General features: G+C 47.3%; 11 protein-coding genes across 11 annotated transcripts; all 11 read right to left on the reverse strand.

Annotated features, from left to right (window-relative positions):
* Positions 1 to 405: 405 nt before the first annotated feature.
* TbgDal_XI18410 (hypothetical protein, conserved) lies at positions 406 to 2103 on the reverse strand (the record flags this gene model as incomplete). The annotated part of the gene is made up of 1 exon (XM_011782683.1): positions 406 to 2103. One exon carries the CDS (start codon positions 2101 to 2103, stop codon positions 406 to 408), a length of 1698 nt encoding a protein of 565 aa, XP_011780985.1.
* A 585-nt stretch (positions 2104 to 2688) lies between these two features.
* Positions 2689 to 3324, reverse strand: TbgDal_XI18420 (hypothetical protein, conserved; the record flags this gene model as incomplete). The annotated part of the gene is made up of 1 exon (XM_011782684.1): positions 2689 to 3324. The coding sequence occupies one exon, from the start codon at positions 3322 to 3324 to the stop codon at positions 2689 to 2691; it is 636 nt and encodes a 211-aa protein (XP_011780986.1).
* A 1816-nt stretch (positions 3325 to 5140) lies between these two features.
* TbgDal_XI18430 (cyclin dependant kinases regulatory subunit,putative) lies at positions 5141 to 5437 on the reverse strand (the record flags this gene model as incomplete). Its single annotated transcript, XM_011782685.1, has 1 exon — positions 5141 to 5437. One exon carries the CDS (start codon positions 5435 to 5437, stop codon positions 5141 to 5143), a length of 297 nt encoding a protein of 98 aa, XP_011780987.1.
* Positions 5438 to 6756: 1319 nt separating this feature from the next.
* On the reverse strand, positions 6757 to 7731 carry TbgDal_XI18440 (kinetoplast DNA-associated protein, putative; the record flags this gene model as incomplete). Its single annotated transcript, XM_011782686.1, has 1 exon — positions 6757 to 7731. The coding sequence occupies one exon, from the start codon at positions 7729 to 7731 to the stop codon at positions 6757 to 6759; it is 975 nt and encodes a 324-aa protein (XP_011780988.1).
* Positions 7732 to 8331: 600 nt separating this feature from the next.
* TbgDal_XI18450 (enolase, putative) lies at positions 8332 to 9855 on the reverse strand (the record flags this gene model as incomplete). Its single annotated transcript, XM_011782687.1, has 1 exon — positions 8332 to 9855. One exon carries the CDS (start codon positions 9853 to 9855, stop codon positions 8332 to 8334), a length of 1524 nt encoding a protein of 507 aa, XP_011780989.1.
* Positions 9856 to 10652: 797 nt separating this feature from the next.
* On the reverse strand, positions 10653 to 11546 carry TbgDal_XI18460 (hypothetical protein, conserved; the record flags this gene model as incomplete). Its single annotated transcript, XM_011782688.1, has 1 exon — positions 10653 to 11546. One exon carries the CDS (start codon positions 11544 to 11546, stop codon positions 10653 to 10655), a length of 894 nt encoding a protein of 297 aa, XP_011780990.1.
* A 435-nt stretch (positions 11547 to 11981) lies between these two features.
* Positions 11982 to 12443, reverse strand: TbgDal_XI18470 (hypothetical protein, conserved; the record flags this gene model as incomplete). Its single annotated transcript, XM_011782689.1, has 1 exon — positions 11982 to 12443. One exon carries the CDS (start codon positions 12441 to 12443, stop codon positions 11982 to 11984), a length of 462 nt encoding a protein of 153 aa, XP_011780991.1.
* A 365-nt stretch (positions 12444 to 12808) lies between these two features.
* Positions 12809 to 13381, reverse strand: TbgDal_XI18480 (hypothetical protein, conserved; the record flags this gene model as incomplete). The annotated part of the gene is made up of 1 exon (XM_011782690.1): positions 12809 to 13381. The coding sequence occupies one exon, from the start codon at positions 13379 to 13381 to the stop codon at positions 12809 to 12811; it is 573 nt and encodes a 190-aa protein (XP_011780992.1).
* Positions 13382 to 13851: 470 nt separating this feature from the next.
* Positions 13852 to 14253, reverse strand: TbgDal_XI18490 (hypothetical protein, conserved; the record flags this gene model as incomplete). The annotated part of the gene is made up of 1 exon (XM_011782691.1): positions 13852 to 14253. One exon carries the CDS (start codon positions 14251 to 14253, stop codon positions 13852 to 13854), a length of 402 nt encoding a protein of 133 aa, XP_011780993.1.
* A 417-nt stretch (positions 14254 to 14670) lies between these two features.
* TbgDal_XI18500 (hypothetical protein, conserved) lies at positions 14671 to 16899 on the reverse strand (the record flags this gene model as incomplete). The annotated part of the gene is made up of 1 exon (XM_011782692.1): positions 14671 to 16899. The coding sequence occupies one exon, from the start codon at positions 16897 to 16899 to the stop codon at positions 14671 to 14673; it is 2229 nt and encodes a 742-aa protein (XP_011780994.1).
* Positions 16900 to 20403: 3504 nt separating this feature from the next.
* Positions 20404 to 22755, reverse strand: TbgDal_XI18510 (hypothetical protein, conserved; the record flags this gene model as incomplete). Its single annotated transcript, XM_011782693.1, has 1 exon — positions 20404 to 22755. One exon carries the CDS (start codon positions 22753 to 22755, stop codon positions 20404 to 20406), a length of 2352 nt encoding a protein of 783 aa, XP_011780995.1.
* Positions 22756 to 23037: the final 282 nt, after the last annotated feature.

Below are 23037 nucleotides of genomic sequence, written 5' to 3' on the forward strand. Positions count from 1 at the left end.
TTTCAGTCGGTTATTGAAGGAAGAGAAAGACAAAAGGTAATGCGCATGAACTAGGCGTGACATCCAAGCAGACACAAAGGAGAAGCTGCCCACAGCGCGCGAAATAAAATTAATACGCAACACCACAAGTACAAAGAGAAGGAAGATTTACACGTTCAGTTGGTCGGATAAAACGACAAAAAAGGGGAATGTGAAGTGATGTACACAGAAGGAAACGGCAGATCACAACAACAACAACAACAAAAAGCTCTGCTTCTCTCTTCCGCCCGCTACATATACACACAAGCAGAAACAGGTGCCATACCCCGTAAGGAGTTATCCAAAGTTTTCAACATCGGCTTCGCTTCACCTTTATCCTCACGGTTTGTGTGCAAAACGGTTAAAAAGTACTGAAACCTCCATGCATCACGAAATTGGGAGGCCTAAGTTGAGAACGTGCAAAGGAAACAGTTGACGCCTCTGCTGCAGAAGAAGTGCCGTATGAGGTGCTGGAGGGACTGTTTCCCACTCGGGTGCGGTGCGAGTGACATGTCCATGCATTTCGAGTGCCAGCTGCGCTAGTCGCTTGTCAACATCTTGAACATTCATCCAATACCCAATAAGCGGGGACATGAACAGTGTCACGAGAACATGGCGGTGCTCGGCGTGGGCGAGAATGTCACGTACACGCAAAAGCGCTTTGATGACATAAGACTTCCCTAAGAGCAAACGGATGCCAACCAATGAAAATGCACGCTGCACAAGTGCGAAATTACGGTGCAGTGGGTAAACAAGGACGCGACGGGCGAAGGCTAGACAGGCATCGTAGACGGTATTGGGGGAGTCAAGCCAAGAAAGAGCTGGACTTAACTTGCACACATTCCATAGTGATTCGCTACAGCCCGCTCCCTCTGTTACAATATCGTCGTACGCTTCAGCCAAGAGAATGTCCAAAGTTAACGCGTTAACTGCACTAGCAACGGGGGGAAACAGCAACCGTGGCGCGGTTATTCGCAGGAGCACAGCTTGCTCTTCCGTTGTAAAGTTTGCGCACGGGCGCCGCTGCGGAACTGCGAGGCACTTGGAACTCATGGTGGAATTCTCTCCACTCGTGCCTGGGACGCTGGAAGCAGCTGCATGGGCAGCTTCGTGATCTTCCGTGCTCGGCTCCGTCGGTTGCACCTCTTCAATGAGTGGCCGCTTAAAGTCCGCGATGTTACCAGCCCATATATTTACCAAACCACTGCCGTCCGGAAGCACAACATCCTCCTCCTCCAGCATATCGGAACGGTTAACACAGACGCTACCATTGTCGCCACTGTTATCACTATTCACGGGGCAACAAACTGTTTCCATCGCCGTTGCTGGTCGGACGTAACGAATGCCTTCTGCATCAAGGGCATTCATGTAGTCCCTCTGGTGCTGGGGCACATAACGCAGCAGGCACTCAACATCACCTTCAGCGTCCTCAAAACTTAGAAGAACCGCGTCCTCGTCAAAATCCTCCTGTTCCCGCTGGGTGCGGAGCTGCCGCCGCTGCTCCCCTGTCGTTTTATCCGGGTTGCACGGCAGATCAAGAATGTCAGCCACTACATCGGCATCAAGCGCAGCGAACGTGCCGTGGAAACTGGGCGCGAAGCCGTAATCGCCTAAGCCCTCCTTCAAATCAATGGTGTGCTCACGCGGTGCTTGAAGTCTCTGTCGGAACTCAGTGTCTTCTCCCTCATCATCTCCACACTCTCTTTCTTCTTCATTAGCCGCTTCATTCTCAGCTCGTACGGCGGAGCAAACGCCTCCCACAAGCTGCACGAGCCGCCTCCGCTCCATATCCGTTGCAATAAGATACGCAGGATTGTCAAGGTTTGTAAAAACCTCACCACGGTTTTCCTTCGGTATGTACACGGTTAAAAGGGATGAGGCAATGTCAAATGTTGCCCGTTCCCCGCGTCCCTCTGCAATGGGTTGATCAAACTTCAACCGTAGGTAATATGGTGCGCAATGAAACGTAAACTGGAGTCTGGTGATATCAAATGCTGCTCCCATCACTTTGCACATAGCGGAGAGAGTGATCGCTACAATGACGAAGGAGTCATCTTGCGTGCAAACGAACACGGGCGTTAACATTTGCTCCTACGCTCGAGAAAAAGACGCGTGATATCCCACTACCGGTGGTGATGACGTTAACCTCACGCCAAGATTTTTCAGAGCAACAAAGAGGCGTCGTTACCTCAAGCGATAAACCAGCGCTGGGTAAAATGTTTATCAACCGGCCTGTCGCGCACACAACCGAAAGTTATCGCGACCAGGGTATAGGGGCGATTTGGATGGTGATCAGGTGCGAGTCACGATACAGCGCTGCAAACCAAACAGGGCACCACGTCACTCTGCATGATACAGCAGAAAGTGAAGTAGGTAAACGCACGCAATAAAAGTGCGTTCAATGGCGAAGATAATGAAAGAAGAAAAAAAGAAAGAATGATAAAACCACGTCGTGGAAGAATAGCGTAGGATTTGAGAAGATGAAAAAAAAGAAAAGAATGTGCGCCACAAATTACCTTCGGTACGTGTGCGTTTAGTGTTAATTGTGAAAAGGGGGGGTGAGGGGAATCCAAGGTATCCAAGCGACAACAGCCACATAATCAACAAAATGAGCTACGGAGCAAATTAGGGTGTTCGACGCGAAAATCACCAAAACCAACTGCCCGACAATCAGCTACTCCCCTTCATGAGTCCCGCGATTGCCCTTTCGGCCGCGGGGTTGCTCTGCCCCGGAGAGCATTCAACCGCTGCACGAAAGTCACAGAGTGCTGACTCTAAATCTCCAATATCTTGACTTGCAAGACCACGTCTATAAAGTGCCTTTACCTTTAACTCCCCTCGAACAGGGCACGCCTCGTCCTGCAAAAGGAATGTGGCAAGCATACGCGCCTCCTCCGGACGCTTAAGCTTCAAGAATACGAGAATAACATTTACCCGTACGACATGGTCCACCTCTACTGCTACTGCATCATGTGAACCAAGTGCTGAACATGCATCGATACAGTTCTGATAGGCCTCAAGCGCCGCCTCATACTGCCCTTCCTGGAAGAATTCATTTCCTCTGGCTTTCATTTGCATGAGCATCTCGTGGTACTTGGGCCGTTCATTTTCCTCCAGCTCGCAGTCAGAAGAAGCACTTGATGTGGTGGTGCCAGCACTGGAAGAACTATCGGTTTCCTCAGTTGCCGCACCATTACCCACTCCCTTCTGTCGCCTGTTCCACCAGTGCAGCAGCCAGTAGCAAAGTCCTGAAAGTGGCAGTAGTGATGCAACGGCAATGTACCGGCTACGTTTGCCTGGAAGCATTGCGCAAACGAAATTTAAAGAGAATAATTTGGAACCCAGCAATACAGACAGAAGGGGGGGGGAACTAAGTATGACCGCCTAATACTACCCCCAATGCCAACGAACTGATGACGCTGGAATACGGGATATTTTCAGTGACTACTTGTTATTTTTTTTCCCATCAAAACAAAAAAAATAATAAATAAATATAAAAAAGTGCAAGACTTGGTAGTAGCAACTAGACGATACAGTAAAGGGCTTCATAGCACAACACATGACAGAAACGAACAAGTTTCCATGCCGATGCGGGTCCACCCCAAGAGTAAAAGAAAATACTGGGCACCACATACATACACATACACGCATACGCACGCACACATTCGCCGGTAGCGGCGCACGCGCTTCCTTCCTTCCTTCCTTTTCCCATCTTCATATTTCTGTTGCATCAATTCTCCACACACTGAACACAACAATTCAATTGATATGTTTCGATGTGTTAAAATGAGAAGGTGTACGGCATGGGAAGAGCAATAAAACATACCCCGCCAAATCCACCCCGGATTTAGGGCCAGATCCCTTTTCACCTGTGAAAACGAGCATGCTTCTGCACGGATACACATGCACAAAGACATATTTGAACATATATATATATATATTTGCCTGCATATGATGAACAGCAAACCCTCCGAAAGAGTACACACATGTCTTCTTATTTGACTCCCTTTTTCCTTTCCATATTCAAAACAAGAATCTAGACACTGATGGGTGGCATGCAACTCATATTAGAAAGAGAAAGGAAAGCAAAGATAAAGAGAGAGAGAGAGAGAGAGTCACGCTGCCATACAAATAGCAGAAAACGCAGGAAGTGTCAACACAACGTGTAGTCAAAAACGAAGAATAAAGAGAAGGGCAAATAAACTGACATTCCATAGCCCACGGTATCGGTGTCCGCATGTGCGCGCGGCATACACTTTACGTCCCTTTTCCTTTTCCTTGAAGCATCTCCATCCGCACGGCTGTCCCGAACCAGTAAAGCGAAACGTATTGCGCGTGCAGCAGCTTCACTGTCCAAATCCTCTATATAACGCATGTTGTAAAGAACCGAAACGAACAAAACACAAAGAGGAAAAAAAAAACGCGCGTCCACACAAACACACACACACACATATATATATATATATATATATATATATATAGAAATATGTGTACTGGGCATGAATGTACTTTCTGTGTTACTTACGCAGCCAAAATGCGTAGCCTTACTTTCTTCTCTCCTTCTATGTGCAATAGTGTGAATGTGTAGGGTAAATTAAGAGGGAGACACCGGTGGCGCATATTTCCATTTGTGCCAACAAACCCTCGCTCTTAATAGAGTAAAATCAAACCGACTATTCGGTTATCTTATCGCTTCCCCTATTGAAGCTTTGCGCCACTTGAACCACTGTAACTTTCTCAACCGCAACTGTCCTCCCCCACCTTTTCAAATAAAAAAAAAGTAAATAAAAAGGCAGGGAAGCTCCCGACACAACACTAACGGCAAAACGACGACACTTCAAGTTAATGTGCTCTTCTTTGCGAAGTCTCCCCCAGATGTGTGAGTGTTTTCCTCCTCTCCATCCGTACGTTCTCCTCTCCCATGCTAATGTGACAAAATAGAAATGAGAAGGCACTAAAAGGGAGCAAGGGATAAAGCAAAAAACAAAAACAAAAACAAAGGAAAGAAGAGAGCTGGTGGAAGTATATATATATATATATATATATATGCGTGTGCATGTCATGTTATGCTCTCCTCTTATGTGTGTACATACGATCCGCAGCTCCTTCCTTCTTGTATCATCTATTGTGTCTTGGGCCGCTTGAATAGTAACACATGCGGCTCTGGGGCATGCAACATGTAGTGCCGCCATCCCACCGACTGCTGGACGCCAAGTTGACGCCACTCCGACTCCTCCATTAAACGGCCACGCGGAACCAGCCGTGAGAAGTCCTTCGGTAAAATGACATGACGGTACTCATATTCATCATCGTAGTACTTGTCACTGTAAAGAATCTTTGATTGCAATTTGCTGATCATCATTCGTGCCTGTTCACGCTGAACGGGGTCGGTGATGGAGAAGTAGTCCCGGCCAGACATCCTTTTCCCCCTATAAAAGTAAACAACTGCGGCACCGCAATTATGATTTTTCCCCCTCACCGCTAGTTGTCCCCACTCTTCCGATGGCTCTCTCTCTCTCTCCCTCACTCTTAGCGTTTGAATATTTACCTCTTTTTTCGCTTTCCCGTTAGTGTTGTTTTCTAGATGTACTACAGTTCAGGTTAGGTTTCAGGGATACGCAAGCGACTGTATTTGTGTGTATACCTGATGCGGACGGTCCGCGAAGTGGAGAAAAAAAAAATAAGTAAGAAAACACAAACAAACAAAAAGTAGGAATGAAAGACAAAAAGTGGAAAGGTAACATCACCGTTGCTCAACCGCGGATAACCCACGCATTTGAAGGTGGGTGCGCATGAAAGGCAGTGTGCATATGGAGAGAAGGCTAGAGAATGAAAATTAACAACAACGACGAGAACATGGAAACGAAAACACTACAGAATTGCGTTTCCCTATTCAACATTTTCTCCTCTCTCCCTCCCCACGTATTCCCTTCCAATTTCTCACACCTCACTCCCGCCCCCGCTTACTTTTCATTGGCAGACGCTTGAACGCCTCTCACCGCGTCGTTGCCTCTGCCTGAACTGTCGACACAATTTGAGTGCTGAAGCGGGACTCCCTCCCCTCTCCCTCTACAGTTGCCTTTGGTTACCTCCGCTTCGTTTTTTGTTGTTTTTTTTGTCGTTGTTGTTCCATTACTTCTATCACTTTGTTTTCAACTCCAACACGCCTTTTCTGTATTTTCTTTTTCTTTTTTTTTTCGTGTGTGTGTAGTTTGCTGCTTCACACATAATGGTGTCCACCAGGTTGCATCCCGCAGGAATCCAAACGTGGCAGTGGAGAGGTGGGGAAAAGAGAGTGCGTGGGGGGGGGGCAGAGCGCAAAACTAAAGGGCAAAAAAATAAATAAGGGATTGTGATAAACAAAATACGAAAAAATAAGTAAACAAATGAATCTTTTATCAAAGTGAAGAAAGGAATGAAGTGTGTAAGGGAGAAATATGGGGAACAAGAGGTCTGAAGAGAGCGTGAAGGAGGAACTTCCTTTTATATTCCCCAATGCCGACTTCTAAAGACCGAGACATTTTGCGCTCCAGCAATGATCACTTCCGCTACTAGGTTCCACCGTAGTATGCACTGGAAGAGCTGTTGCATTCTCTTTTCTATGTTTAGCAACTTCACTATTTGCCCTCATTTCCCCCACGATCTAGTGCCTCTTTCGGTTTGACTTTGCCTGGATTTAGGTTCAGTACTTTCGTTTCTTGTTTGTTCCTTGTTGTTGTTTGCATGTTTTTCTATACTCTAACGCCTCCTCACGGGTGGCTTCCTGCTCTCTTTATTCTTCTTCAGGTTTTTGACGCCCCTCGACACCGCGAGACGGCGTTTTGCATCCCTGCCAATGATCACGTCCCTCACTGTTTGCGAACCTCTTGTCGCTCTCCTCTCGTTGGTTACCTCCTTCAGACCGGGTTTCCCTGCAGCCGGTACCCTCCCCCTCACCTTCATGAGGTTCACTGGAGCTCCTTTACTAGGAGAGGTCAGTTTTCCCTTACTTTTACTCATACTCTCACTCATACTGGGAGCTTTACGTACGCTGGCAATCTTACCCTTGATGGCGCCCCGACCCGTGTTGATAACCCTGCTTACATTGGCTGACCTGCTCGTACCGGCAATCTTGTCTCTAACGGCGCTCTTGCCCATACTGACAACTTTGCCAGTGCCAACACCCTTACCCTTGTTGGTACCCCTGTTCCTGTCGCTTTTCTTGCTCATAGTACCCCCCTTTACTTTCTTGGATGCCGTAATATCGGGGAATCCGGGGCGTTTAATGTCGGCTGGGTCCACCTTGTGGATTCTATACTTCCTCACTGTCGGGAATAACCTCTTTTTCATCTCGTCTTGCATGCGAAGCTTTCGCTCCTCGCGCCTCTCCCTGCTCTTCGCCTGTATCTTCTTGAGCTGTAGCTCCCTCCGCTTGGCCGACTTTCTCCACATCTCGCCAACAACACGCTGCCGTTCCGCATTCGTCATGTGGGTTAGATTGCGACACTCACGGCGCTGAAAATCGTTGAATGCTTTGAGAGCAGGATACGTAATTTTGCTGGCCCGCTCCTGGAGTGATCGCATCTGGGAGGGAGTCAAGTTGCGGTACATACGCGAAGCAACTCGCGCACCATTAGCCAACGACATGTTGCGGAGCTCCCCCGTTTTCTTCAGGTCCTTCATGAAAACAGAAAAGGGGCTCACGCGCAGAAGTTTGACGGTGCGGAACAACATGACGTTACGTGATTCCTTACTGAGTCTATTACCTTCCTATGCATATATATATTATATGAAAGAGGTGGGAAGAAGATGAAATTGGAGGAAATGGGTATAGTTCTCAGCTCCACTATTTGATGCGTGTAAGGATCCAGATTTACTGGCATTGTGTTTTGTTACTATCCGATGGATGTCCTTCGTGCACATCCCTCTTCACAGAAGGAGGGTGGGAAACTTGAAGAACACTGAAGTGCTGTGGGCGGCAGCCTTCAGCACAGGCTCTGAATTAACAATTCAGCATTCAAACCGGTCTCCACCCTACACTTAATGTAACATTCAAGATGACAAGACGCGTGTGCACCCTGCCAAATAAAGCACAGCAGCGTGGTTGCCACAGTCTTACACCTTGATAGACAAATTAACAATAAGAGGAAAAAAGAAAGAAAGAAACGAAGGGAATAACGGTACACAGGGCCAGCAGAGTAGCAACGAGGGGAGCAGCTGATGGAGGAGGAAAAAAAGGGGGGAAATTATGCCAGCTAGCGTACGACACAAGTTTACATGCTCGTAGGGAAATGCTAACATACTCCGCGTTACACAGCCAGGTCGTGTCATCCCTCACTTCTTGCGCTTCTTCTTATCCAAGCGCCGCTTGATCTCCGGCACCGTATCTGTTGGTGCATCCGGGAGCACGGCGCATGGAGGCTTCGGTGCCTCTTCTAAAAGTAGTCTTGATTGCTCCAATTCATCCTGCACATACAAATATTGCGAAACCACTTCGCATTGCACAACATCCATCAGCCCCCCAACACACAGAAACCGCGCTCCCACGCCCACAGCAAGGTGCACAGCAAAGGCCACGTTGTGCATTAAGTTCTGCGGCGCTAGTGCGATTGTGCAGCCCTCGTGCCGACGCACCATCCGCACATTGTCGCACAGCGCAGAAAGAGATCCAATAGCACTTGCCTCAAGCACCACATTGGACGTCCACAGTTCGTCAAGCCCCTGTTCTACCTTTTCGTACTTTGACCGACGGTAGAGGTCATAACCAGAGAACACAGCTGTGCCCCCAATCGTGGCATGAAGTCGCCGCAGTCCGATCGTATCGACATCACAGTGGGTATCCTCAACATAAACCACCAAGTTCGCGCTTGCTTGGACCTGCTCTCGCACGTACTCAGCCAGCTGCGACCCTGTGATATCTTGTTCACCGGGGAACATGGAGTAGAAAACCTCCCCACCATCTTTAGCCTCCTTCTGTGTTCTGGTGGCTGGTGCGGCTAGACGAAGGCCCAGACACACATCGGTTTGCGGCCTAAGCTCAACAGCACGCAGGACCTCATCGGCTAAATTGATTGCATCCGTTATGTTGTCAAATGTGCTGAATACGAGTGATCCGTCGCTTCGGGTTGCAGCGTTGTGCACCTTGCGGAAATGATTGAAGGCCGCAAATATCTTCTGCATGACCTCATGGCTCACAGTCCCGTTTGGCATGCAAGGAAGAATAAGAACACTCTTCAGTGCAACCCGGGCAGTCGCAACGTTCTCAGGACCGAAGAAATCAATGCACAGCTGTGGCATGGAAAAGGTTTCTACATCAGTCAGTAGCCCAAATGTCTTACGAAGGTATTGGAAAGCGGGTGTTGATGTGCATCGTGAGGCCGCAGCGGATGCAACAACACTGAGGGCATGTACAACAGCCGTACCCACATTTGGTAAATCAGGTGTCGCTGCCACACGCGATAAAATTTCGTCAAATTGCCGCTGATCACAGGCCCTACACGGAACAAGTCGGGGGAAATAACTTTCCTGCAACACCTCATGGATTACCGCTGGATCAACCGTATGCTCAACCAAGCTATCACCGAGCTTCTGACTCGCTGACAACAAGGCAGATGACTGCACCTCCATACCATTTAGCAGGCGCAAAATAATACGCAGTACACGGCAGCCTCCTGGTGCGAACATCACGTGTGCTGAAAGAGTTCGTATCTCGTCTCCCGTGCATTTCGTGCTAAAATACGCTGCGAGATATTCAATGGGCCGCAAGGCGCGGGAGTCCACACAAGATCGTGCCGCCAACGTAAGGATCCCGCTGAGGTCATGCTGGTTGTCATACAATTTCCATGAGACGGATTCCATTCCTAAATTTTTGATCCCTCGGGGCGAGAAAAAAGCCCTAGAATATTTAAAAAAAAAACACTCAATTTAGTATACAAAAATGAGAAAGTGAAGAAAAAAATCGTGCCGTAAAAAAGTGGCATGACAGAGGATGTCCCAACTACCCATCCCGCTCTTGCTTTCTTTTTAAGTTTCCATTAGCGTTTGTTAGCGCGACAACAACAAAGAATTATTAAACGCTACGAATTCTTCGTTTTTTTTGTCACAAAACGCGATGCTATGTCTCAACCGGTTGCCCCCCCCCACACACACACCTACGCACACATGCTGATGCTGAGCAGCCGCCTCACAGTGGCACCAAAATTCCGTGCCTTTCCTATGAGCGGGAAACCAAAAGGCATAATATATATATATATATTTTGCATCACCAGCTGCTGCGTCATGGTGCTACCGCATGGAAACTATAAACCACTCGGCTTCGGTAAAGAACCCCGCAGTCCATTATTTAACTCACGCCCCGGAGATGTAGGCAGAGCGAAATGGTAAACGTGGGCATCAAGCAGATGTCATAACACCCGAAACAGCCCTTCAAGCACATTGTAAAACATGCTGCCCGCCTTCAGGTTTGCCACTCGTCGTCAGTCGTGAGACTTTAAGCGATCGAAATCGCTTCTCTCCGAAGGTGAATCCCAAACTGTTAAGTCGTAATGATAAGGTGAGTTACAAATGTATTTCCTCGTTTTCACACAGGTCAGTCGCCTCCATGGTTCGGCAGGTGAAGCTATAAAGAAACAACAATAATATCTTTTCCTTAGCTATTACAGAAGTCGCTTCTGAAGTTTCTCCAGAAACCGTCCGCGCCTTTGCTCATTCACTCCAAACAAAACATTCATGTGCACTAATGCATTTGTCAGGAGTGAACGCCACTCCGCAGAGTCAAACTTTGGGTGCCCCAACAGCCAGCAACCCTGGGCAAACAAAGGAAGCGCCACGCGCAATGACGATGTGATGCAGCATGTAATTTTCCTCTGCTCGTTCGCCCCCCGCGAGCACGACAGTATTCCACTCTCCATTTGCCCACTCTCATTGGCGCATTGAAGCAACCGCGCGGCATCATCAAGAGTCTCGCACTGAACATGAACAATCATTGGTTCGAACTTCAACTCCAGAAGTTCCGTCTCGTGCAGTAGTGAGTCGAAATGCTTCTTTTCCTGCATTAACTTCAGTCCCCCCTCCAGTTGGAGTTGTCGACTCCGCCATTCCTCAAAGGACCCCAAGACAGGTACCAGGCGCTGCGTGATCATCTCCTCCACATTAGGGATTGGATCGTGTGATTGAAACAATGCTCCCTGACCAAAGGCGCCACGTTTTCGGTTGTGCATATCAGCATTGGCATCAGCCTTTAAGACTTTCGCCTCTGCTAGTGGGTTTATGGGGCAGCCGGCGGATAGTTGACCTTTATGAAAGAGTGATACCCTACCGGAACAGGAGCTGGACGTCACATAGCAACTAAAGTGTTCATTGATGAACTGCACTAAAGGAGCCACTTGAGGGTCCACACGACCCGCAAGGCTTTTGTCGTTTTTGTTCTCCTGCAAGTCCTCGAGTATTTTTTGCCTCCGTTGGCCGAAAAATGTGCTATTCGGCACTGGCTGGTTGAATGCCAGCGTTGAAGCACGACTCAAAAGAGGAAGATGCGCCCTCATCACCATTTCAAGTTGGCAATAGGAAAAAAAAACACTTTTTTCCTCAGCTTTCCGCCCCCCTCCTCCTGCACCAAACTTTTTTGATCACCCGATTGGGACCGCTCCCCTTGATTTGGTGGTCTCTGCTTTTCTTTGCACCCCAGTTATACCGCGGGCTTCAGCATAAACGAGGGAACGGCAGGTGCGTTCGTGCGTTGGAAACGGGAATTTTTTGTTTCCCACAGAATAAAGCAAAAAACAACCGGAAAAAGAAATAGAGGCAGAAACAAATGTCGGCAAGGCATCCACAACAATACGTAACAGTAGTACGCTCCCTGAATACTTCTTGATTTAAAAAAAAAAATCAAACGAACGACACCATGACGGATGCACAGGAGCACGACAGATGAAAATAACAGTAACGCCTCTGCGTCCTCATACAAGCACGTATTTGACAGCTATTCATAGCTGCTCATCTGTCGCATCTTTTACCCCAAGAAGTTTCTTTAACTCCTCTTTGCCGCGTTCCTCACGTCGCTGTCGTTCCTGAACCTCCTCAATAGGCACAGCAAGCTGTACCCCACACGTCTCGCGCTCCACAAATCTTCCACTAATTAGCTGAATCCAGTTAGGTTCGTGTGGCACACTTCGCGCAAGCACGACATCACCATTCCTTGGAGTCCATGGACTGTAGTTGGGATAGTTGTTGTTGGGCAACAAATGGATCTGACAACGCGGCCTCCCAATAGGGCTCCAGTCGATGTAGTACAACTTGCCCTCACTTGGCTCAAAGGCCTCGTAGTAGTGCATGAGATAATAGTCACTTCCTACACCGAATAAGCCGAACACAACGAGGCCACGGCGGCACATGGTGGCAAACTTGCTGTGGATGAACCGCTCGAAGGACAGCCATGAAGAACTCATGCCATCCAACTGAGTGATAAGCTATACTAAATTTGCAACGGCGAGGTAAAGTACAGTTAGCAATAATGGGAAGGAGTGTAGAGAAGATTGCCACTCGCACGAGTGCCAGCGTGGCAAAATAGCGGGCCGGGCTCAGTTACGCTTCCAACAATAAACGGCTATAAGCGGCCACCCATACGCCATAAAAACGAGGAAAATGTAAGGGCGCACGACACACCGATAAAGGTTTGCAGTACAATAACCTCCCTTTTGCAACCGGAAAGTGAGAGCACAAAAGGAATCGTGCAGTGACAAGCACCGTCACAAAGGGGAAAGGTAAGAGCTAACAGGGGTGCAAACCCCCTACACGATCATCCACAACCAAGTCATGTTTTTTTCTTGCTTGAAGCTGCAGGCCTTTCACCTTTTCTCCCACAAGGAAACTTCTCCATCTCCCTCTTTATCTGGTTCCGCTTCACAACGACCATTAGTCTCAGCAGTTGCAAAAACGCGCGAGCTTGTAACCATAAAACCAGCAAAAAGAGTGGCATGTCTAAAGTCACCATGATAAACAAACCAGAGGGATCAAAGTAATTAGCTCCCTTTTCAACGAATATCTGTGAGGCGTGTGAGCTCCCCCATTCGTTTAAATACGACGAGCCCCACACTACGAGCAAAAGTAAAACGGTAACTACAAAAATGCGATCTATGGAAGCCCTCCAAGTCGTCAGCACGACTGTGACAGCAACGGTCAAATGGAAGAGTGCGAGATATCTAAAGTACGGTTCCCACCAATTCACAGCCGAAATAAAAGCGGCAACTTCCTTCCGAAACTGCTGGAATGCACCTATGGGGCTCATGCTCCACTTCTGTCCCTCTCCAGAAAAAAACGCACCCCATCCAGTGGCATTCATCACCTCCTCATGAGCCTCCTTCAGAGACTCCAAAAACGCATCCATTTTCTTCAGATGCAAAAAAAACAACAACAACTGCGAAGTTGTCTGCTCTCGCCCTTTTCTCCTCTCCAATCACAAATTCGGGACAGGTACGATACCTGTACTTGCAGCAATTCGCTTAAGCAGCTTATGTATATGTTGCCTGTACTTTTTTAGGGGTGCGAATAGGAGGGAGCTTATAGTAAAAGAGCGAGGTGGTCCAAACGGGTGAACAATCTTATGGTGCAGTTGTGGAGTAAATATTAAAACATTTAAACGGACCGCATACGACTTTAGGTAATGATGTCTTCATACACACGAGCGCCAACACAAGTCCAGATCTAACAATCATCACCCACGTAACTGCGCACACTATAGTGCACAGCGCAAAGCACATGTTTGAGCATGTGTCATCGTCACTACATCGTTTGGCTTTCTGCAAATGCGCTTCACAGGGGCTGTGGCGCCCCCGTGCGGCTCCGCATGCGACAAAGCTACTTCACTTTCTTTTTCAACTTTAGTTTCTTCTTCACTACACCTGAGGAGACGGGTAGGCTGACCTCCTTTTTCGCCGTTGAATGTCGTGACATCGTAACTCCAGTGTGAACACGAGACTTTCTGCCACTTGCGCAATCCACACAGAAACCCATCACTCGGCATTCCTTAGTACAGGTAGGGCAACGCCACAGCACACCCTTACGCTCCTCAAAGCCTTCATAAATGTCAACTGGCGACTCGTGGCCGAGGCGGATCTTCATCTTTCCCTTCATCTTGGGCCGTGTTTTTTTCAGGTGTACGGACTTCCGCTCAGATGGAATGACTGGAGGTAATACTCCGCCGTTGGCATCCATCGCACTCTTTCGCTTCTGTCGCTGCCGCCGCGTTTTGGAAACCATCGTTGATATAAGAGGTCTACTCACTTCCGCAACTAATATTCCCTTCAACACACTTTCCCTCTCTTCGCAATCACACCTCACAGCCTTTCCCGTTCCCTCGCCACTACCCTTCTCGCCGCAAACCTTACTACTGAGAAGACGGCTTCTCAGTAAGCTTTCATTTGGATAAGAGATGAAAAAGAGTAGGGAAAGGGGGGTATCAAGGAAAATGGAAGAAAACGTACATGAAGGTCAGCTGACAAGCATTCTCTTCCTTCTCACGCAAGTAAAACAACGATAACTACGAGCTAATTCTCGACAATTGGAAGCAGTAAAATTGCGTAGCCCTGTGGATCGCTGCCGATGCCGTGACCTTTTAAAGCTACGCTGTTCACTAGTAGGACATGGAATAATCTTCTTCCTGATTCCTTCACCGAGTTAATAGAAGGAAAACCGGGGCTCTTCACCCTTCTCTTGAGCGTCCTTGATGCGCTTCTCGTACTTGGGTGCGAGCTCCTTCGCTTGCTTCCACGCATACTCCTTCATTGGTTCCGTTAGGCGATTATAGTACTTATTCTTCATCTTTTCCAACTTCTTAGGATCATGCGCCTTCATTGCAATATTCATCATTGACGCTGGACCAATGAGAGCGAGATTACCCGCTGTCACATCACTGTTTGGTAGTCGCATGTTCTTCCGTGGGTCGTTAAACCAGTGATCCTTCTTGAAGAGGTCCTCACTATCAAGCAATTTGTCGTCCTCATCGTCGTCATCCTCGAAGGTGATGGCCTTGTTTTGCATCCGTTTCACCTCAGCAGTGTCGTACCCAACCTTGTCCATACGACTTATCCAATAGGCCGTACTCAAGGGCGACGCAATGGCCTCTTCACCGTGACCGTCACTAAGACGACTCTGGCGCTCATGCAATTCTGCCTCAGCTATAGTCGCTTCATCCGCCTCCTCATCGAGAAGAGTAACGTTGGACGCAAGTCGACCTGTGACACCTTCCGATGTAAACCTCACGCGCCGTCCTTTTCTCAGCAACAGACTACGTGACTTATAGTCAACAATATTCTCTTCCCCATCACGTATAAGGTACCGGTTACCATCATCCCCCTCAATAACAGCTTGCGCCTCCAGTGGTGACCACGTGACTATCATTCCTTCAATCCAAACTGCTGCAGCCGGAGGTTCCGCTACCACAGCGGCACACTCAACACCGCTTGAGCCGCAAGAAACACTTCTGTCAGTCACAAACGCCACGTCACGTGTCCCCAAGGTAGAAGCTGCGCTAGTCGTATCTCTCACCGCCAAAGAAAGAACGCTGACCTCCTTAGCGTTCCGGTGGTCCTTGGGATCAACATTAAAACACACAACAGCTCCTCGAATAGAGCTGCTTTTCTGGTCGATAAGCTGCACAAAATCAGCAGCAGAACGGATGTAATACAGACGTCTGTTCCCCGTTTCAATAATGCCCTGTCCACCGCTCCATCGAGTGACCACACCATAGAGCGGACCAGACGGAAGAGGTTCATCGCTTTCGTCAGCCGCATCATCAAACAGCGTACCGAATTGCTTTGTCCGTTTCGCTTGGTGCGCTTCGGCGGACTCCTTCACCTTAGCCTCAACCGCGCTAGCACGCGCCCCCTCAAAGTTTATTTCACCCGAAACAGTAATGTTCTCGGCGAACACTTTTGATGGATGTGCAGTGTATGTTACCTTTTTAAAAGTGACAATGCGTCCCACCAAATCCAAAGCCGTTGGGAGTGCGGTGTCGAAAGCATCTACATTGCGTATAATACAAACATTTCCCTCCGGTCCCTCCATTGCAAGAGGGGCGGAGGATGGAGAATCGGGGAGCGCGGTCACATCGCATAACACAACTCCGCTACGGTACAGTTGGGACCACGCGAGCACAATTCCCGTTTGCTCCGTTGCTAAAACCGTCCTCTTTTGGGCCTCGGCAACCTTCAGCTCCCGCCGCCGCCTCTCCAGTTCTTCACGTGCCTTCTTCTCGTCCCCAAATCGTCGTCGTAAGCGTAACAATTCTTTAGTATCACTGTCCAGTACAACGGTGTTTCGGAGGTCCTTTAAGCCAAGCGGGGCTGGAATGCCTCCCATTAAAATACCATCTTCAGCCTCCCACATGTCCACTGCATCGCTGTTACGGTTACGGTTGCAGTTGCGGTCGCTGTCAGGGAGCAATGACAGACTGTCAAGGTCCACCACAATGTTCCCAGCAAACAACTCGGATTGCAATGGCGTTGGTACCGCTTGCCGTTCCGGTAATGTAGCTTTCATTCCTCCCCGAAGGGAACTGGGTGTATCTTTTTCCTCTTGCCGTGTATCTGAGCGGAAGACGGCAAGAAAGTCCACAGGAGTGGGCTGCATGTAGCTTTTCGCAGTGATCTCGTCCACACGGTTGCGTGTGATAACGCTATCGGTTTCCCTCGCGCTACTGATTGCCATAAACTCGACGTGAGCTCCAACTAAAGAATGTATTTGCGTCGGTAGAATTGTCTCAAAGGCCCGAGCGTTAGGAATTGCATACGTCTTCTGATCCTCGGCGCAAACGATGGAACCGCGGCGCTCGAAGGGATGCCATGAGATTACTGTCCCACGCAATTTCTTCTTGGGAGCAGCCAACAACAGAGTGGTGCAGCGCATGGCAACTTCAACTAAATCCTATGCGATTCCTTCTCTTTTTGTTTCTCTTACGGCTCACGCGTAAGCAAACGGGCCCACAGAGCGTATTTCTTTTTATTTCCCTCCACTGATGAAGTTACTTCTTCGGTGATTGCGGCGGAGGCGCTGGGCCACAGGTGTACACAGTAAACCGCGTTGCAAAAAGAGGAGGCCGCAGAAGGGGGGAGGGAAAGAAAGGAATAAGAACACAATGGCATGTTTTAGGAAGAAGAAACAAAAATAAATAAAAAAATAGGAGCAGCAAAGAAGCACCACTAATGAAATCCAAACACACGAGCACAACGAAGCAGCACAAATGGGAAGTGACGCATGCACGGAGAGTTTGTATATATATATATATATATATATACGTGCTTTGGCGGAACAATTTGTTGTTTCACTTGAAAATCTGGTGAAGCTCAATACAGAGAGGAGATGGAAAAGTATTCTTGAAGTGAAAGAAAGAGATTTGAAAAAAACAAAAAAAAACGAGAATGAGGAGAAGGGACACGCACTTCTTACAACAACATGATGCACTGAACACACACGACCACGTGCACCTGCAGTTGCTTCGCCCTTCTCCTCTTCTTCCTCCTCTACAATGAGTTGAAACGTAACAGTTACGCAACGAATGGGGGGGGGAAATTCACCGTGAGGAATCACACGTTATGAAGGAGGGAGGGAGAGGGGGGGGGGGGGGGGCGGAGGAAATCCACGTACCTCAAAACACGTACCAAATAGAAAAAGAAAAGAAAAAGAAAGGGGGAGATCAACATCGACATTAAATCAACAACAACATCGACAACGACAACAACAAAAGAGCGACAGAACAACAGGACATAAAAAAAAAAAATTAAGGTCTTCTCTAATTGAGCTACACGTATAATAGACATGAAATGAACCTTCATATCTCCTCTTTGACCCCTGCCCCACTATCAAAAATAAATAGATTTCAAACCTCTCCCCTCTTTTTCTTCCCCCTTTTTCTAACTCTCATTATCCCGTTCCTCTTCATCCACCTTAGTGATTCGCCCTTCTCGCTTTGATTATCATTGTTATCCTCTTTCTTCCTATTTCTGTTTCCCTTTTCCTTTTTTTTTTGTTGATGCCTCCCCTCGAGAACCGCGTTTTAATTACCGATTCCCTCTCTTTTCTTTAACTCTTATCTTTCTTTTGTTTTTCTTCTCCATTATTATTATTATAATATTTTTCCCCCTTTGGCCCGCACGCTCTCTTTCTAGAGAAGGGACCAACTTGATAGGAAGGAGGAAGAAGAGAAGGTCATGGGAAAACAACACACGGCAGAAAATTACCTTCCATGGCGAAATGAAAGGTACAAATAAGTCGGTAAAAATAAAACAAACCATTTGCGAAATCGCTTTACTCTTATCACCCAGTGAAATGCACACAAGCGCATATGGACAAATGTACGCTGAGAAATAAACACCGCCAGCAGTGCTGTAAACTTAATCACTATTTTTTTTTCATTTTAATTACCTTCCTTTTCATCTATCTCATTTCATTCATTTCCCCCGTACACTTTTTGACTTCTCTTTCTCTTTCTACATTTTTAATGTTGTTACACTTGCTCTCATATTTTTATTCCCTTTTCTTTCTTGTAGTTTCCTCCATACACACACACGCACTCCCACCTAACTCCTTTATTTCTTTTCTTTTACTTCCCTCTTTGTCTTTTTTCTCCCTCCTCCCCATCTTCTTCCCACCAGCGGCTTGTTTCCCTCTAACTCATGTGTCGCGATCCCCCCCCACAAAAAAAAACAACAAATTTTTCCTTCTTTATTTCTTTTTTTTTCTTTCTTCGCCCCTCACAAAACCAACACACTCACAAAACGCCGGATATTAAACCCCGCCTCTCTCACCGCAAAATACATCATTACCGGCTCAGTGACTACTCATTATATATATATATATATATATATATATAGAGAGAGAGAGAGAGAGGGAGAGGGAGAGAGGGTAAAACTAAATACAAGAGAGGGATGGAAAAAAGAAAAAAAAAGAAAGGAGGAGTGACTTTGAAAAAAAAAATTTCCATCCCATCAACATCCTCTTCACTTGCCCTCTTTTTTTTTTCGCTTCGCTTCGTTCCGTTTTTTTTTTTGAAAAATTATTCCTCCTCCTCCTCCTCCTTCCACCACACTCCACCACTTCCCTATTTTTTTCTTTTTTCTTCTCTTCTTTTACTTGTTCCACTTTTTGGCTTTGTTTTATTTTGTCTTATATTTATCTCTTTTTTTTGTTTTTTTGCAGTTTGTTTTGTTTTTATTCCCGCTTTTGTCCCCTTTCCATCTCTTTTTTTTTCATATAATAACAAACACACCTAACATAAACACAACCAGAGACGCTTAGTAACTGGCAGTTATACAAAATATAAACATATATATATATATATATATTATTCATATATTCATATATATATTTATATATACATGTAAACAGGTGAATAGAAAAAGAACACGCGCCCTCCTTCTCTCCCCTTTTCTTCTTTTGCGGTGTGTTTTCCTCTTGGAAAGGATAAGATCAAAAACGGCATTTTTTTAAAAAAAATTTATTTTGTTTTTCTTGTTTTCCCCTGTGCTGCCCTTTCTTTTCAGTCTTTTTCATCCTTCATAAACTCCACTCAGCACGTAAAAAGATAAAATGAGAGCATATGCGAAAATGGGGGAAATCATTTATTCGCATTATTTATTTATTTTAATTTCCTTTTTCTTTTCCTTCCCCTGCAGCCATAAAACCGATATCGTCACCTCAGTGTGAACAAAGTTGCTGAATGAACGCGCACGCTGGCGTGCAGAAAAAAAATCAACAAAGAATCACGGACAAGAAAATCAAAAAATGGAATATGACATGCGCGGTAACAAAAAAGAAAAAAAGAAAAAAAAAAGAAACATGGGAACATGTGAAGGGAGAGATAAGGAACTGTAATTGGAGTCAACAATAATGACGACAATACCAAAAGGAGAAACGCTTTGATTGATTGATTGTTTGTTTTGAAAGTGAATGTGCGAAGAAACGAAATAAATACGTACATATGAACATGAAAGCGACGCCACACACAAGCATACATGATATATTTCCGAGGAAAAAGAAGCGAGAGTATGAGTGAACGCAGAGCAAAATAAGAAAAGGGCAGAAAAGCCGAGGAGGGAGTGACATTCTTCGCATAACCACTCACGCACCAGCAGCACGTGCTACAGGAGAAGAAAAAAAATTTACAATCCTTCATGCCATGAAGTAGGGATCCTACGACCAGCATAGGGAAGAAGCGAGGGGGGGGGGGGAGGGGAAATAATAATAATATTTGAGAAAAATCCAAAATCTACAGCCACCTAACCAACCATTTTATTCATCGCCAGTTGAACTTTCACCTATCTCCATCACACACATACACACACCCAAATGGGGGGGGGAAACAGCTTTTTTTTTTTAAATACCACAATCAACGATATTCGTATCCCCGCAAAGTCAAGCCAATTCACGCTTGTGACCACAGAAAGCACAAAATTTCACTTTATCATCAAGGTGACGTTTACCACATTCCGTACAGAACGGCACTAACTGTTTCGTTGGTTGCTGTTGAGCGGGTGCCACACATCGTACTGTGTTGAGTGTAGTTGCCTGAGGGCGGTCTGTCGCTAATGGACGCATTGACTCGCGTTCCGTCGACGCTGTGGGCGATAACGACGTGAAACTTTTCCGACGAATCTTAAGATTCCCAACTGTGGAACGCTGTCGAACGGTGGTCACAGCCACAACGGCGGCATTAGCAGTCGCAGTAACCACAGGGGCGTTGGAAGCAGTAGCAGTAGTAGTAGTAGTATTAGTAACCGTAGTTTGTCCGAGTTTGTAATGTGAATTCTTCACGCGGCGACCGTCCTTGTCGTAGATTGGGTAAGACGATTCACCGTGGGACAGAGGGCTTGTTTGATTATGGCTACTTCCAAAATTAATAATGGTTCGTTGCTGAGTGAGTGGTTCAACTCCCGTCCGCGGAAAAGATGACCTGTGCACAACCCCATTGCGACGCTCCGTTCTCGCTGTTCCAGCAGTCGGTTGTATCTGCGTTCTCAATGGTTTAACCTTGCCATCCCCCGCAGAGCCTCCAGGAGATTTCAATGATGCGTTTGTAACTTTCCCGGAACGCTGCTTAGCCGGTTGTTGAGTGCGCGTGGCTACTCCGGCTTGTGAAACCTTCTTTTTCTTTTCTGCTTGTGGACTCGTAGCTGTAGTCGTTGCTGACTGATTTTTCGTCAGGGGTTGTTGTGTGGTCTGCAAGTGGAGCTGCACGCTTCCGCTTTTGCGATTCACTTCGTCTCGCGTTAAAAATCCATCGGCATGACTCGCTGGTGTGAGTGCAATGGTACTTACTGGGGAAGTTCGCGTCTCGCTGGTCTGCCGATTTCTCCGCACCTCTGGTGGAGTGACTTTCCCTCTGCTCTCACTTTCTCTCTCTGCTATGACGGTTGAAGGCATAGGTGCAAACGGCTCTGTAGCTTTTGACGCATGCGGCGCAGCTCGCTTTACAGTCGTGTTAGACAGTACGGAAGTGTCCATACTGTGCCTCAGGTGAGAATGGGATTCATATCCCTCTAAAGGTTTGGCGCTGAGCAAACGCCGCGCATCCTCCTCCCCCATATGTCGACGGGCATCAACAGTTAAAATAATAATAGGTGGTGAGGAAGAGCGACCACTCGGGCGACCAGAAGACGGCCTGCCGCCACCAACTGTCCTCTTTCCTTGATTTCCTGCTCTCTTAACACTCTTAACATCACCAGCGGAGGAAAGAAGTTGATCCTGTGGATCGTCCTTGCTTGATGCAGGGCTAACACTGGAATTCATGCCACGGTTATTTCCATTATTAGCACGACCACCACCATTTGCCACCGTGGCCTTCCCGTTGCCATAATGCTGCTCCGCGGCCAACTCCTTTGACGTAGTCAACACTTGTGTCACCGCTGGCGGGTTTTTACCGGCATTCACGTCTTTCTTGACTGATAAGCTTTCTGCAGACGCGCATGTTGCTAAACTATTCGGTGCCAGACACTGAGACTGCCGAGCTGGAGACTCCCCATTCTTTTTGTTCGATGAAGCCATCCAAAGGCCGTTCCGCTTTGTCTTGGGAGATGTAAGTTTGTTAGCAGATCCCTTGCACCGTTGACGTCGCGAGGAGTTAATTGCTTCCATGAGGGGATCCGGTACCGTTAATGATGTTGCCGCACGCTCGAACATCTGAAGCCTCAGAACCTCGCGAGTGAGATGCACGCCTACGGATTGTGTGCGAAGGTACTGCTCCGGGCCCTGATCGTCGTATGACGCTCTTCTACCAGTGGTGTGTGCCGAATGCGTACTAGCCATCGTGGAGCCAATTCTCATCATCCGCTCCTTGTTTTCCCGCTGCATCTCCTCTAGGTTTTTGAGAGCCTTCTCCAACTCCTGACGTTGTCGTTCCTCCTCGGCCGCGTCCACCGGACCACAAAAGTCGCGCCGGCGCCTTCGTCTCGAGTAAGACAGTCTGCTAACAAGGCTGATGGAATCATCATTCGCATCAGCGTCTATTGTGCTATCAATTGTTGTGTCCATCCTATGGAGAGTGCTGGGTGTGGGACGAAAGGGGCTAACCTTTCGGCTCTCCATGTCGTACGGACTATGCCTGCTTGGTGGTTGCTCCAAATGAATAATGGGATTCGTTACCGAGTCGTTAAAGTCTCCCTGTGGGATCAACACCGAGCAGCTACCTTCATCGTACTGACGAACGGACGTAGCCATTCGGCTCAACGGCACTGCCTCAGTCTTAAGCCCCCCATCAGTTTCGGTCATTATGACGGGTCCGGCAGGTATTCAAGGAAGCGGTTTGTTATACTATTTTTTCAAATCTAATGTTTTTAGCCGCGACTAATACTAAACGTAGTCCGGAAACTATAAGGCAATGAGAGCAAAAGCGAATTGAAAGAAAACGTACAAAAGACAAACAGTTGTGACCAACTACAACCAACCCCCTCGAAAAAAATCTAAAGTATGATCCCTTTCGGCCGATGCAACTGAACGGAAGACGGGAGCCCCACATTGACGCTTATCATTACCAAGAAATAAAGCAGTTTA

Source organism: Trypanosoma brucei, chromosome 11, assembly GCF_000210295.1.
Source record: "Trypanosoma brucei gambiense DAL972 chromosome 11, complete sequence".
Taxonomy (NCBI): domain Eukaryota; phylum Euglenozoa; class Kinetoplastea; order Trypanosomatida; family Trypanosomatidae; genus Trypanosoma; species Trypanosoma brucei.